The sequence below is a fragment of the Panthera tigris genome, chromosome A2 (genome assembly GCF_018350195.1).
Source record: "Panthera tigris isolate Pti1 chromosome A2, P.tigris_Pti1_mat1.1, whole genome shotgun sequence".
In the NCBI taxonomy this organism is placed as follows: Eukaryota; Metazoa; Chordata; class Mammalia; order Carnivora; family Felidae; genus Panthera; species Panthera tigris.
The window spans coordinates 146,601,912-146,615,345 of NC_056661.1; the positions used below are offsets into that span (position 1 = coordinate 146,601,912).

The 13,434-nt window shown below is 54.8% G+C and overlaps 1 protein-coding gene across 5 annotated transcripts in view; it reads right to left on the reverse strand.

Annotated features, from left to right (window-relative positions):
- PLXNA4 (plexin A4) overlaps positions 1–13,434 on the reverse strand; it is a 586,108-nt gene that overhangs the window by 11,681 nt on the left and 560,993 nt on the right. For all 5 annotated transcript variants that reach the window (XM_042972611.1, XM_042972629.1, XM_042972638.1 and 2 more), the window contains 4 exons: positions 5,352–5,455; positions 4,692–4,791; positions 3,367–3,557; positions 2,083–2,252 (listed from right to left, as the gene is read on the reverse strand). In XM_042972611.1, the coding sequence (XP_042828545.1) occupies positions 2,083–2,252; positions 3,367–3,557; positions 4,692–4,791; positions 5,352–5,455 (565 nt within the window). The remainder of the gene's footprint in view (positions 1–2,082; positions 2,253–3,366; positions 3,558–4,691; positions 4,792–5,351; positions 5,456–13,434) is intronic.

Below are 13,434 nucleotides of genomic sequence, written 5' to 3' on the forward strand. Positions count from 1 at the left end.
CAAATCAAACGGGGGCACCGGGGCACCACACCGAGGCTCCTGCCTAATGAAATATTAGCATATTATTAACATTGGTGGTGGCACTAATCTCTGGTTGATTGCAGCCACTCAGGCTAAATGAGCAGGAGGTTTATTTCAAAGAGAAAAGGTAGGGGAACGTGGAGGAAGCGGGTGGGGAGAAGGTGAGTTACAACTCTGGCCAGGAATCGAGCAATCATCTTTTTGTTTACTCAGGGACGATGAACTCTAAGTCATGATGCAGATCTCATAATTCCCAGACGAACTGCTTCTTGCCTGGGCAGCGAGCAGGGTCAGGGGGCACATGTCCTTGGGTGAGAGAACTCGAGCCGGGTACTGCGGACGACCGCCCTGGGGTTCCTTGTGATGACACCAGAGTACTGGGAGGAGCTGGTGTGAAGGGAAGGTTGGCCCCACGCCAAGGGCGTTATGGCATCCTTGGAGGGCGGCAGGGGGCGGGGTGCTCACCCCAGCCAAAGTATGGGCTGAAGACGAATGATTTAGATACCATTTCAGGTGGTCTGCTGGTAAGGGGCTACGAGGGCATGTAGGGGTGTTTGAGTGTTTTGGAAATACCAGCCCTCCACAGCCAGGCCCAAGAGCTGGGCTGGGCAGAGCATTCTTTGTGTTGTGGAGTCTGCTAACATTCGGATGAGGTGGGGAGTAGGAAGACTGACTGGCAGGGAGAAGCAGACCGGGTAGGTCAGGGACATGGCCCACGGAACAGCTTTGCAGAGCCGCGCTAAGAGGATGGGCAGAACTCACAGCACTCTTACCCAGACCAGGCTGGCAGGCCTTCAGCAGGGAAGAGCCTTCACCCCGTGCCCCTGAGGAATCCGGAGTCTAACCGTCTTATTTCAGAAAGGGTGCAGGAACTCGGCAGTGCAAGATCTCTCACCCAGAATTAATGGGGGCGTAAACCCAACTCTTTAGTGCTATGGTCCAAACCTCTGTTCCTGCCCGCATTTCCAGTTTCAGCAGAGATCGCACTACTCTTCAGGCGAAAGAGAGGAGAAGCCAGAGCAGATGACGTTAAGTGAGGTTTTAGTGCCACTTCTAACTCCTGCCGTGATCCGTGTTTGGTCTGGGGCTCCAGGCTGGCTGCCGGGGTGCCTGGCCGAGCCCTAGAGCTGGGCCCGTCCTGGCTGTCGGCCGCAGGTGCTGGGCAGCAGGCTTGTGCTGCCTTGGAAGAATGTTCTGGGGAAGAACAACCTGGGACAGGGACTGTCGAAAAGCTCCAGGGAGGCAATTCTGGAACTGATGGGACCAAATACAAGCCGGCCTGGCCTGAGACAGAGCCCTCAGATAGAGACCACCTTGGTCCTACATCTTCATCAATATTTATCGAGCCACGGCTTTGTGCGAGGTTCCACACCAAGTGCTGAATACTGATGTCTGACCTTGCAGCCGCAAATGGAAACACAGAGGATACACCCACGAAGGGAAAGGAGGGCCTATGTTCAAGGACACAGGAACCACAGTGGAGACATCTAGGGTGTCGGGGCTCAGAGAGTCCTGCTTCCTCAAAGCAGGACAAAGCAGGTATGGGAAGGTCTCTTCCCCAAGGGGAGTTGGGGAGACGAGTCTGGCAGAAGGAAAGACCCTTGCTTCTCGAATAGAACGGAAACACACCTTTTGTTCGCCTAGACGACTCTCAGGTCACAACCGTGCTTGAGGTGCTGCCTCTAGAATTGGTTGCATGCGTGCATCTTCGGCCTCCCTGTCCCAACAGCCACCTGCCTGTCTCTTACCCACGCCTGTCAGCCCACCGAGGGCGGTGGCCGTGCCTGACCGTGTGTGCACACACCAGGCACAGTGTCGGGCATACTCTGGGTGTGACAGGGGTCTGGTGGCAACATTTGGCGTGTTAAGTTTTCGCTCACTTACTTGGTTCAATAAGTGTCTGCAACCTGCCCGACTGATGGATAGGAAACAAGGATGCTTTGGGTGGAGGGAAGTGAGAGAGGAAGCCAGCGCGGACGCAGTAGGAGAGGGCAGGGAGGCCCAGACGCAGGGCCTGCTCCGGGTCCCTGCGGAGGAAGCGGGGGCGGCGGCCTCCCTCACCAGTTGCTCTTCCAGGTGTGGCGGACGTGCGGGTCGTGGATGCCGTGTTTGTCGGCCTGTTCGTCCAGGAAGTCGAACATGTACTTGATGGCCAGGGGCAGGGCCGAGCCCCGGTGCGCCGTGCTGAAGATGGTCTCGAACAGGTCGTCCACAAACTTCTGCAGCGTGCCCTGCGGAGGGGGACTGGTTCAGAACACAGCTCCACCCAGGGAGCTCTCAGGACAGGGTCTCGGATCTGCCCGGCAGACCAGGAGAGGGGCAGGGAGGGCAGGGTGCGTGGCCTGCTGGGGAGGGGGAGAGCGGGGAGGCCGGGCAAGTGCCTGCATCAAGTCTCCCACCGTCTTCACCTTCCTCCAACAGCTTTAAATTTCCCGTGCACGTGGAAAATAGACATAATGCTGATGACTGGACCTAAGCGAGCCTTCCTCTGCCAACAGCATGGGTTGGTTTAACACCCTTTGGTGGTGTTATTTTAGCACTTTTCACAAATGCTAACGAACAACTCACTCGGTCGGAGCAGACAAACACAATCTGCCGGTTTTGTTTGGGCATCATTCACGCTGGCTGACGAGCAGTTACACAGTCAGCTCTGCAGAGCTCAGAGCGGAGGCCAGCCTCACAAGCGAAGGGCTGAGCGCAGGCACACAATGTTCCCAGAACCGGGATCAGAAGTGGTGCCTGGAAGGGCGCCTGGGTGGCTCGGTCGGTTGAGGGTCCGACTTCGGTTCAGGTCACGATCTCACGGTCCGTGAGTTCGAGCCCCGCGTTGGGCTCTGGGCTGACGGCTCGGAGCCTGGAGCCTGCTTCGGATTCTGTGTCTCCCTCTCTCTCTGCCCCTCCCCCGCTCATGCTCTGTCTCTCTCTGTCTCAAAAATAAATAAAAACATTAAAAAAAAGAAGAAATGGTGCCTGGAAAGTCACTGATGGAGCCCCACTTTGCCTCACTAGGGGTTGTATGTGACACCCTTGAGAAGGAGGCATTCTCTCACAGGCATGACAGAAGAACACGAACAGATGTGGCTAGTGTCTCCATATTTGGGAACGGGACACAGAGCAGGATGGAAGCAGTGCTTTGGGCTGCACACCGATGCACGCATGGGGCTTGCCTAAAGCGCGAGGTTGAGGATTCTGAGTTTCGGTGCTGGGAAAGAGCACTGGGGCTGAGTGGATAACGGGTGGGGCGAGCACAGATGCTAGGCATCCGCCAGCTTGGCATTTCTGTGGGCTGACGACGTTCCTTCCCACACCCCACACGTGCCCCGAAGCCCGTCTGAAGCCCCATACCTTCGTGGCCAGCAGACGCGTCAGATAGATTTCAGACACCATCTTGCTCCCCCGGTCGCCCTCCTTCTGGTCCCCGTGCTCGTGGTTCTTCACCAGATGCCACATCTTGACTCCGCTCTCCAGGTCGGGGGTGATCATGGGTGTGCGCGAGCGGAGGCTGTCAGGACTGCCGGTGTATCGGATCATGTTTTCTGCCAAGGCAATGACCCCGCGTGTGTGAGGCCCTTCCGTGACCCATCACACGCCCCCCATTCTGGCCGTGGCCAATACCGTCTGATCCTGCCTGCAATCTGCGGGTGCTGCTGGCTGCCTGCCTTGCGTCGGTCCATTCCCTGCGAGTGGGATGCTTTTCCCGCCACGTCCGGGAAGCCCTCCGCGGCTACTTGACCCGCTGAGATTCCTCCCCCTCCTGTACCTGCATCTCTCCAGCCCTTAATTCTTCAATTTGTAAGACTATCAGCCTGTCCGTCGTTACACTTTTCCTGGTAAGGGTTCTGAGGTGATGTCTCAGGACGTGTGCTGTGTTTCCCTTAATGCCGTGGAGCAGCCGAGTGATCACCTTGTCACCTGCTTACCTGCATCCTCCCGTCTGGCCTGGGCCAGATCTTCCCACTGGCTTGTTGTGGGCTGTGGCGAAACGGGTGTGGAGCAGAAAAGGTCCTACTGTGTGCGGGCACCACTGTATGTTTACTACTGACTTTTCACAGTGATCCTGGGGAATTGGTCATTTTTTTCCTCTCCAGTTTTGCTGGTAAGAGAACCAGGTCTTACGGCGGTCAGGCAGCTGGCCCCAAAGCACACAGGTGGAGGCAGAACAGGGCTGCACCGGGGGACCCCGGCCCGGACCCAGCATCCTCTCCCCACCCCACACCCCAGAGCTGGAGCCCTGGGTCTGCACCTTCCCTCAGCCGCTTCATAACCGTGTGACCTTTACGTGTTGTGTAGCTTCTGAGCATCTGAGTTATAATTTGCTAATCTGCATAATAGGGGGAAATAATAATTATTTAATTCGCTGATTGTCACGAACATGACGTGCGATAATGAAGACCACAAAAATGAAAGCACCGCGTCGTAGACTGTGAGGTGCTCGTGAAGGTTAGATTTTCTTCTTGTTTTCAAGGCTGAAGGTCCTGTTCCTGCACCAGAGTTCCAGAACGAGGAGACTCCTCCCCATTCGGGCTCTCCCCAGCCGTGGTCAGCCTGCCCGCCTCCCTCTCCCCCTCCCTGTCCGGGGGTCCAGTGCTGTTCAGCGGTGCTGTTAATGTGACGATCCTCACAACAAGCTCGGGCATCCTCTCCTCCCCAGGACGATTGGCAGAACTCACCATATTTACTTGCCGAGGTCCTGGAGACTGTGGAGTTGTTCACGGCATTGTAGGCTGTCACCTGCTTGGACACTAAAGCCACCACAGAACCATCTGGCACCTACAAGGAAAAGGCTTACAAGAGACTGGGCACAGAAACTCTGCCCCCTGAGGAAATAAGGACAACAGGAATTTACTTGGATCTCAGGGGCAATCAGTGCCTCACCAAGAACAGGGGGGCTTTGGAGGCGGTCAGCTTTCTTCGATGAAACAAGACAGACCTGAACGCCGAATAGCATCCTATGCCGTGGCTAACTCTTAGAACAACTCTGGCAAGAGCGTCTCACCAGCACCCTCCATCCCGATGCTTCCCTGGGAGAGCACCCGGCCTTACGCCCCAGGGATCATCCAAGAAAGGCCTTTTCTTGCAGACTTGCCCATACCCCGCCGGAAGCACACCCTGCCAGAAGTGCGCATATTGGCATCCCATTTCCAAAGAGGTCAAGGTTTCCTGGCTGACGGACACCAAGTTTCCCTGGGTCGCTAAGGGATCAGAAGTGCTGGTGGAGAGGTGGCTGCAGGGCTTGGTGTCCGGCCTCAGGGTGACCCTCTCCTTCAAGGACTGAGACTCTGAGGGAACGGCAGGTTACCAGCCCCATCCCTCCTGTGCAGTCACCCCACCTGGTAATGAGCCAGCGTGTTCAGTCTCTTCCAGTCATTCTCAATCTTGGTGGTGATGTCTTCATCCTGTAGGATCATCCTCGCCCCGCTTCCTTGTCGCCACTCTGTAGGGAGAGCAGATGCATCTCAGAGAGGCCCTCGGGCCCCTGTGCTCCCAAGGACAGCTCCTTGCGGTGCTCCCAAGGACCCCTGTGCGGGCAGCTACAATGCATGATCTCCAGGGTGCATCCGTGGACCAACAGGTGTTACGAGACACTCCCTGAGGAGGGGTGCAGAAGCTCTCAGTGCAGAGGCGCCCTGGGTTCCAGCCCCGGTTCTCATCCCAACGCACTGTGTGCCACAAGTGGGATAACATCCCCTGTCCTCCCCTGCTCACCTGTCCGCTGCGAGCGGCCACATCCATGAGCAGTGCTTATAAAAACTGGCTGAGTGAATGAGGCAGGTCAAAGCATTTAAGAACGCTAAGTAAATGCCAGGCGGCATCATCACCGCCACAGGCTCATTTGCTCGATTGCAAGGTCTCAGAGCTAAGGAGAGGCTGCAGGTTCAGTCTCTGTGCACCCTGGTCCTGTTGCAGGGCTGTGTCCTGCACCTGAAAGCTGGGAGGTAGGTCGCACCCTTGGCAGGGAGTCCGGGTAAATGCACGTGGAGGGATCAGCAAAACCCATTCTCGTGCCCGGGACCAGCCCCATCCCCACGGACTTAATGTGAATAGCTGCGTCTTGGTGATCTATCCAACACCTCATTATTTGATGCTTTAGGTATATACTTCTATCCATACGTTCTCCTCGGGGGCCCAGACACCACCGACACACAGGCTCTCTGATGGCTCCCGCACGGGGAAGCAGGGGACTGTTTCCCATCAACCAAACTGCCATCACTACCCATGGTACAAATCACATGCAGACGAAGAAGTGCACATTCCAGTCTTGAGATGTGTGCGCACGGAGACCCAGGTGCACGCCAGCTCTCGAGTGCAGGGGCACGTGCACACCCACACACGCACGTATGTTCACATACACACACCAGAGAGGAAAAAACGGCCTTTTAAATTCAAATGCAACATGTGTTCCAGCCAGGAAGCCACGAATCTGGCTTCCAGGCAATCACGACCCTGCTCAACGCCGCACAGACGCCAGTACTTCTGAAACGTGCAAGAGCCCTGGGATTCACGGAGCACAGTTGGGGGCTGGAGTCACCTGACATCCCTGCCTGACCCCGCTGTGGATTCTCCTATGGCTTACAGAGACCCGATTCAGACCCCACCCCCAGCCCCGCTGTCCCCTCCGGTCAAGGCTGAGCTGTGGGCCCATGACTGGCCACATCTGCGGTGCAGAGGGCACCGATTCCTCCCTGCCTTGTGCACTTGGCATGACCAGTGCTGTGGATGAAAGACAGGCCCAGAAAGAGAGCTGCCTGCCCTGAGGGGCAGCAGAGATGCTCATAATACCCCAGTCCCTGCTCGAGGTCGTGGGCTTGTCTGCTGCCTGGTTTAAAGCTTCATGTAGCATCAGGCCGCCCGAGGAATAAGAGCATGAGGCTAATGGTGCCTGTTCACTGGAGTGAAGATCCCTGGGCACTGCCTATCACTTAGTGCCGTTGAAGGCATGGCTGGAGTTGAGCGCAAGGATTAGAGCCTCGGGGCAGGTAGGGTAATAGACTAAAGGGAAATGCCCCACTGAGGCACCTCGAGGGCAGTGTGTTGTTGGTTGTGTTTTTTTGTTTTTGTTTTTGTTTTTCATTTTATGTGGGTATGTGCGGATGCACGCATTTTTGAGTGGTGGGGAACACGAAGTAGGATATCTGGCATCTGGTCAGCCAGTTGATACAGCCTGGGGCTAAGAAATATGGCAGTTGGCATGCTCTACCCCAGTCCCAAAAGACAAAGCCTCCTGGGTCTCTCCTGCTTGCCTGGTGAATAGCACCAGGGCCATTAAGTCAGAGGCTGCATGGCGGGAACAGTACAGAGACAGCTTGGGGGCACGGAAGACAGTGTTCTACATTCTCCCACACAGGGATTGGGGGAGAAGGAGGGGAGGACTCTGGATATTAGGTCCACTGGCTGGGATATTAGGTCCACTGGCTTCTCCTAAGGGAGAAGAAGGTCTCCTCCACTGAAGTGGCTGTGGGCTTGCCAGGACTAGATGGGGACCAGCTTTCCGGTTTAGCAGCTACACTGGCATTGTTTGCTGATGGAGCTGTAGCACATCTCAGTAGGATCTGAACAAGCCACACAGCCTGATGGACTAAGCCATGAGAGCTGGTGACTGATTCTGGAGCCCGATGGAACGCTTCCCGGTTGCACAACTCCCCTTGAAATTGTGCAGTGCGCAGCCTGTGCAGCTGTACTCAGCAGCCTTGTTTCTGAGTCATGTCCAATAATTATGTAAGCAAATGAAAATCAGTCTGTATCTGTGTCCCCCAACTGAAAAAAAAGTAGGGCAGAGTATGGCTATGCTTCCCCCAGGGCAGTCAAGGAATGATGGCTTGTCCTTGGGAGTACAAAAATTTGATGTTGCTAAATGTCTACCAGCAGCGCTGGCCCAGCACCAGGGACACAGTACGTACTTGATGAGTATTTATTAAAAGAGTAATGAATAAGTGAATGAATGAAGGAAGGAAGGAGAAGAATGAGCGAGTGAGTGATGATGGCCTATTTTCTAGGCAGTACAAAAGAATTTTCTGCCTCTGTGTTGGTGCTCACAGTGGGCAGTGAGTTGCAGTTAAAGGGGAACTGTGAACTACTCTCTTAGCAACCTGGGTCAAAGGTTGATCTGAACTCTTCAGAAACACAGCCAGGCATAGCCAGTACCAGAAGGAAAGTTGTCTCAAATTATTGTCACTCATTCTTCCAGTGTTATGACCAGGAAATTAGAGAAACAGGTTGGGAAGACAGATGCAGAAGTCCTTATCCGCAGGCCACTGCTCCTCCTGATAACCAGCGGAGTTCTCTTCCACGGGCACTAACTGGGCTCCTTCTCTGGGCAGGACGCTGGACTAGGTCATCTGGATACAGTGACATGAGAGGAGCCCTCGTGCGTGCCCTGCGTGTTCTCTAGACGTGGGAGCTCTACGAACCCGAGAAGGCAGTGGCCCTCAGGCCCCAGCAGCTTCCTTTCCACAAAGCCACGTCTTTTCGCAGTTATCTCAAAAAGTTATGAATATTCCCCCAGGTGCCAACATGAGGTTGGTGAGCTGGAATCAAGGGGAGCACTTGGCCCTGCTTTTTAGATCTCTTGAACCTGTTGCTTCTCGTTACCTCTTACACCGAAAAACCGGGGGAGGTGGGCCACCTGAGTGGCTCAATCGGTTAAGCGTCCAACTCAGGTTGTGATCTCACGGTTTGTGAGTTCGAACCCCGCATCGGGCTCTGGGCTGTCAGAGCTTGGGATTCTGTCTCCTCGCTCTCTGCCCCTGCCCCACTCACTCTCTATTTCTCTCTCAAAGATAAATAAAAATAAACTTAAAAAAAAAAGAGAGAGAAAACTTGGATTTGCTTTCCAGCCCGCTGAAATAGAAGGAAGATAAAACAGTGAACTTCTCTGTCCCGCCCCCAAATCAGTCCTAATGGATGGAAACCCAGGGAGGAGGGAGCCTGGTTTTGGCAACGCCAGCCCTGGGCTACAAGAAAGAACCAGGCCATGGGGGAGCCGGCCAAGCTGACCCCCAGCGGAGGCGGGGGCTCGGAGTGCAGCAGGAAGGCAGGGGATTGCCCGGTGCCGAGTAATTTAACCTGGGCTAACCTGGGAACTCATTCCTGAAATTCACTCTTCTTGGCCAGAGTCCTTAGTTTTACCTGCTGGCCTGAACACATTTCTGCTTCTGTGTTACACTTTCCTTCCTTTCCTGAAATCCCTCATCCACATCAGCCATGGTCTCTCTTTTCTTCCCAGACTCATCACGGAAAGTCTCCAGGAAATCAGGAGAGCAGACATGGGCTCGGCTTTCTGGAGTCCTCTTGCATAGCTTCGTGACCTTGTCTCAACAGAGGCAGGAGCTGGAGCTCTACGGAGTCATGCCAGAACCAGGAAGGGACAAGGTCAAAGGCCAAAGCAGCTGGCTTCTCCCCATCTCAGAGTGTCCACCCTTCGCAGGCCATAGCTGGCTTCCGGAAATACCCTCCTTGCCCAGCAGTGAGGAACCCAAGGGCCGGATGCACTGGTTAAGGGTAAGGCAGGCCTGCCACCTTCAGATCTGAAGGACAGCGGCCTCGTGCCCTTGGCAGCGTGTGGCTGGCTAGGTCATCCTCAGGAAGCCCCTGAGCGAGGACGTATCTCATTTTGCGCCCTGTGTATTGTTGTATATACGACACACGCTCAGTGTTAATGACGGTAATGCAAATCAATAGAACCAGGCCTCTCAATCCCAAGTCCAGCACTCTCTTCACCAGATAGGCTCCTTCTGTCTTGCCTATAAAAACGGTGCTAAAAATATCTCTCTTTTGTGTCCACACCTTGCTATGTATGTATGAGGTGGCCCTGTTAGAATAGCTGAGGGGTGATGGGACAGCTGGGCCGATGGCCAGCATCCTCCGGGTGAGGGTGTAGCCTCCACACAGCTTTGCCTGCCCTTGGGGCACAGGGAGGGACCAGAAAACACCTCCAGACACCAAATGATAGGAGACACTGAGCTCAGGGATGGCCCCAGAGAATCTTGAGACAGGGCACGCTCTGGACCAGCACATCTGGGAAGACGCATCTCCTGCGGCCCCCGTGCTGAAAATCCAGATCCAGGAAACCTCAGAGCCCCATTCACACTCACCCACTCCAGCACCGTCTGCTCAGTGCCCACAGCGTGCCAGGCCCTGTGCTAGCACAACATGACGCTTCATCAGACTGAAGCCCTGGCTCCTGAAGGGCTCTCTAGGGGAAGGCCGTGGGGAAGCAGGATGAATCAGGGGCCCTGGGATCGGCGGGGGGATAGGGGGGAGAATGAGCAGCGTCTGGCGGGGGGGGTGGGTCCAGGGATGGCTGTTGGGCTGAGGGCTGGGCGGCCAGGAGGACGGGTGCTCTGGTCCGAAGATGCCACTTATGTGATGCTTCTGGGGACCCGTAGATGTGTGTCAGTGTGGGAGGCAGTGGAAAGGAGAGGCTGGGAGGCCGGAGAGCCATGTGCAAGGCAGAAGTGGGGTAAGAAAGATCTGGCAAGCCAGGCTAAGGCATCTGGGGGTGAGCTCCAGGGCAGGGAGACGGGGTGGATGAGAAGGGGGGAGCTCTTGAAGGACACGGAGGTAGGAAGCCCCACCAAGAATGGCTGCCCTTGGCCAAGGCGGATGGTGAGGGCCCGAGCTAAGCAGTAGGGACTGGGGTACAGACGTAGGGGGTGTTCAGGAGATAGACCACACAGTGCTTGGAAATTCTCAGGGAAGAGGAGATGGGAGCACCACGGTATGTCCCCCAAGTTTTGAGAAGGTGGCTGAGGGAATAGCTGGAAGCTGGGGCATAGACGAGGGAGGGATTCGGGTGCAGGAAATCCCTGGAAGGAGGCAGTGGCCCCAAGCACATCACTGGCCTGGCTCCTGGAGGTTCCCCTGCCTCCCAGCAGGTGCTATGTTGAGGGACACACCCTACGTAGAGCACAAACCTGCACAAGCTCTTTCCCTTGTGTGTGTGTGTGTGCACGTGTGTGCACGGGCACACATACACATGCGTGCACACACTCATAGATGTATGCACACACACATTCATGCATGCACTTCATTTTACCTTAGGGTGGGGCTCAAGGCTTGCAACCCCCCCCTTTCCATTCTTCCTATCAGCACCTCTCCTCAGATCTATCACAGAAGCTTTGAGAAAGGCTGACCCAGATGGGCAGGGGAAGAGGCAGACTCATCAGAACTGGCTGAGCCAGCCCTCCTGATCCACAGGGGACCTTCCCGGTGGATGCCTGAGCTGCCACCCCAGGCCACCTTGTCTCACCTTGGGGGCACAGGGAGCAGGCTCTCACCAGGAGCACAGCCAACCTGCACAGCGCCTGCTCTGCCCCCAAAGACAGGACCCTGAGCAGAGGGCTGGAGGAGACGTGGGTTCTGCTGCACACCTGTTGACCGGTGAACCCCAAGGAGACACCTGGCAGGGGACCCTGGGACCCTCAACTCCCAGCAACTCAGCAGGGTAGGGAACGTGAGTCAAAGCAGAACGGGGAGGGGCCATGACAGGATCAGAGTGTCACTGCAAACAAGGTTGGGAAATTGACCCAGGAACGGGAGGGGGTACTGTCTAACTATGTTTTGTTTAAAAAAAGAAAAAAAGGAAGTATTTTATTTATTGTGAGAGCAAGTTCTAAATATAAAATAACCGAACTACAACAAGAGGTGCTTAAAAGAAGAAATTCCCAGGGCGCCTGGGTGGCTCAGTCGGTTGAGCACCCCACTCTTGATTTCAACTCAGATCCTGATCTCACGGTTCGTGAGATCGGGTCTCGTTTTGGGCTCTGTGCTGATAGCATGGAGGCTGCTTGGGATTCTCTCTCTCCCTTTCTCTCTGCCCCTACCCTGCTTGCATGCGCGTGTTCTCTCTCTGTCTCAAAATAAACAAACAAACATTAAAAAAAAAAATAAGAAGTAGACGAAATTCTCAGGTAGAACTTGCCGTCTGCATTTAAGGTACTAGGTCTCTGTAAACTGTAAAGTGTCCTGCACTGGTGAGTTGTTGCTATCTGGGAGAAGTCTGGAGAGCTGAAGGCAGAAGGAGGCTGTGCTCTGCTACTCAGTTTAGGATACAGGAGCTAGGGCTTAATGGACATTCTTGAGTATGGGACACAGAGGCTCCGGTGGCCGTCCAGCGGGGCTGTGGTGTGCAAGGTCAGAGAAGAGTGGAGAAGGCAGGTGGTGGGCACTGGGGAGGAGGAGAAGGGGCCCGGGGTTCATATGCACGGCGCACAGCACCAAGACAGAGCTGGTGGCTCTGACCTCTCCCTCGCAGCTCCTGCCTGGCAGCCCGGTGCCCTGGTCCCGGCTCCAAGCACAAAGGACAGACACACTCACAATCCAATTTGTTACACTTCCACCTTCCAGGGAGAGAGGGAGGTGAAAAGAAGAAAGGGGAAAAAAAATCCCATTATCTTTATCTGTCCTTCCTATCAGCTGCAGCGGAAAATGCAAACTGGGGAGACAGCTGCTGTGAACTCTTTATATTTCACTCAGAAGATAGTGTATCTTTTTATTGCATGCAGGAATTACTCGTTTGAAAAAATATATATATCCTTACAGCATGACTTGAACCTTGAACGGTAAGACGGAGCGGAGGGGGTGGGGGTGGCAGAGCATTCCAGAGTTCCGGGGGCTATGAGAGAGTATTTGCATGAAACCAGAGGAATCTCTGGAGGTCAAGGTCCACGGGGCGAGTGTACAGGGAGGAAATGGGTGGTCTCTCCACCTTCCTGCTGTGTGACCAGGGCCCAGGCATTGTGCCTCTGAGTGGCGGACTGTCCCGTGCCGTGGAACAGAACGGCACCAATGATTTCCATTTTACTGAGACAAAGTCCCACGGCTCAGAGGGAGGGGTGTCCTGTGTGAAGAAATGAGGAAATCATCCTGCTCACACTGGTACATCCCATGCCTGGCACAGAGCTTGCCCCAAGTTAGGCTCTTCTGATACATTTGTGGAAGAGTTTAGTGCCCCAGGGGTGGAAAGGGACATAAACGTGGTGAGGACAGCCTCGTGTGTAACACAGTGGGGTACCGTTGCCACTGTGCTTTGAGAGCTCCAGAAGTTGTAGCTGCCCAGCACAGCCCCAGACCCCTGCCCTGTGGTATCTTTCCTTCCTTCCTTCCCTAGATTCCAATAGACGGAAATGAAAGCAGGCCTTCCTGTCCTTCATTTTGGCTCCTGTGATGGTTAATTTTATGTGTCAAGCTGGCTGGGCCTAGGCATCCAGTTATGTGGTCAGACGTTACTCTGGAAGTTTCTGTGAATTGTTTTAGATGAGATTAACAGTTGAATCGGTGGGCTTTGAGTAAAATGAATTGCCCTCCATAAGGTAGGTGGGCCTCATCCACTGGGCTGAAGGCCTGAAGACAAGAAAGGACTGACCTCCTGTGAGCAAAAAGGAATGCTGCCAGCAGAAGGCCTTTGGACTTGAA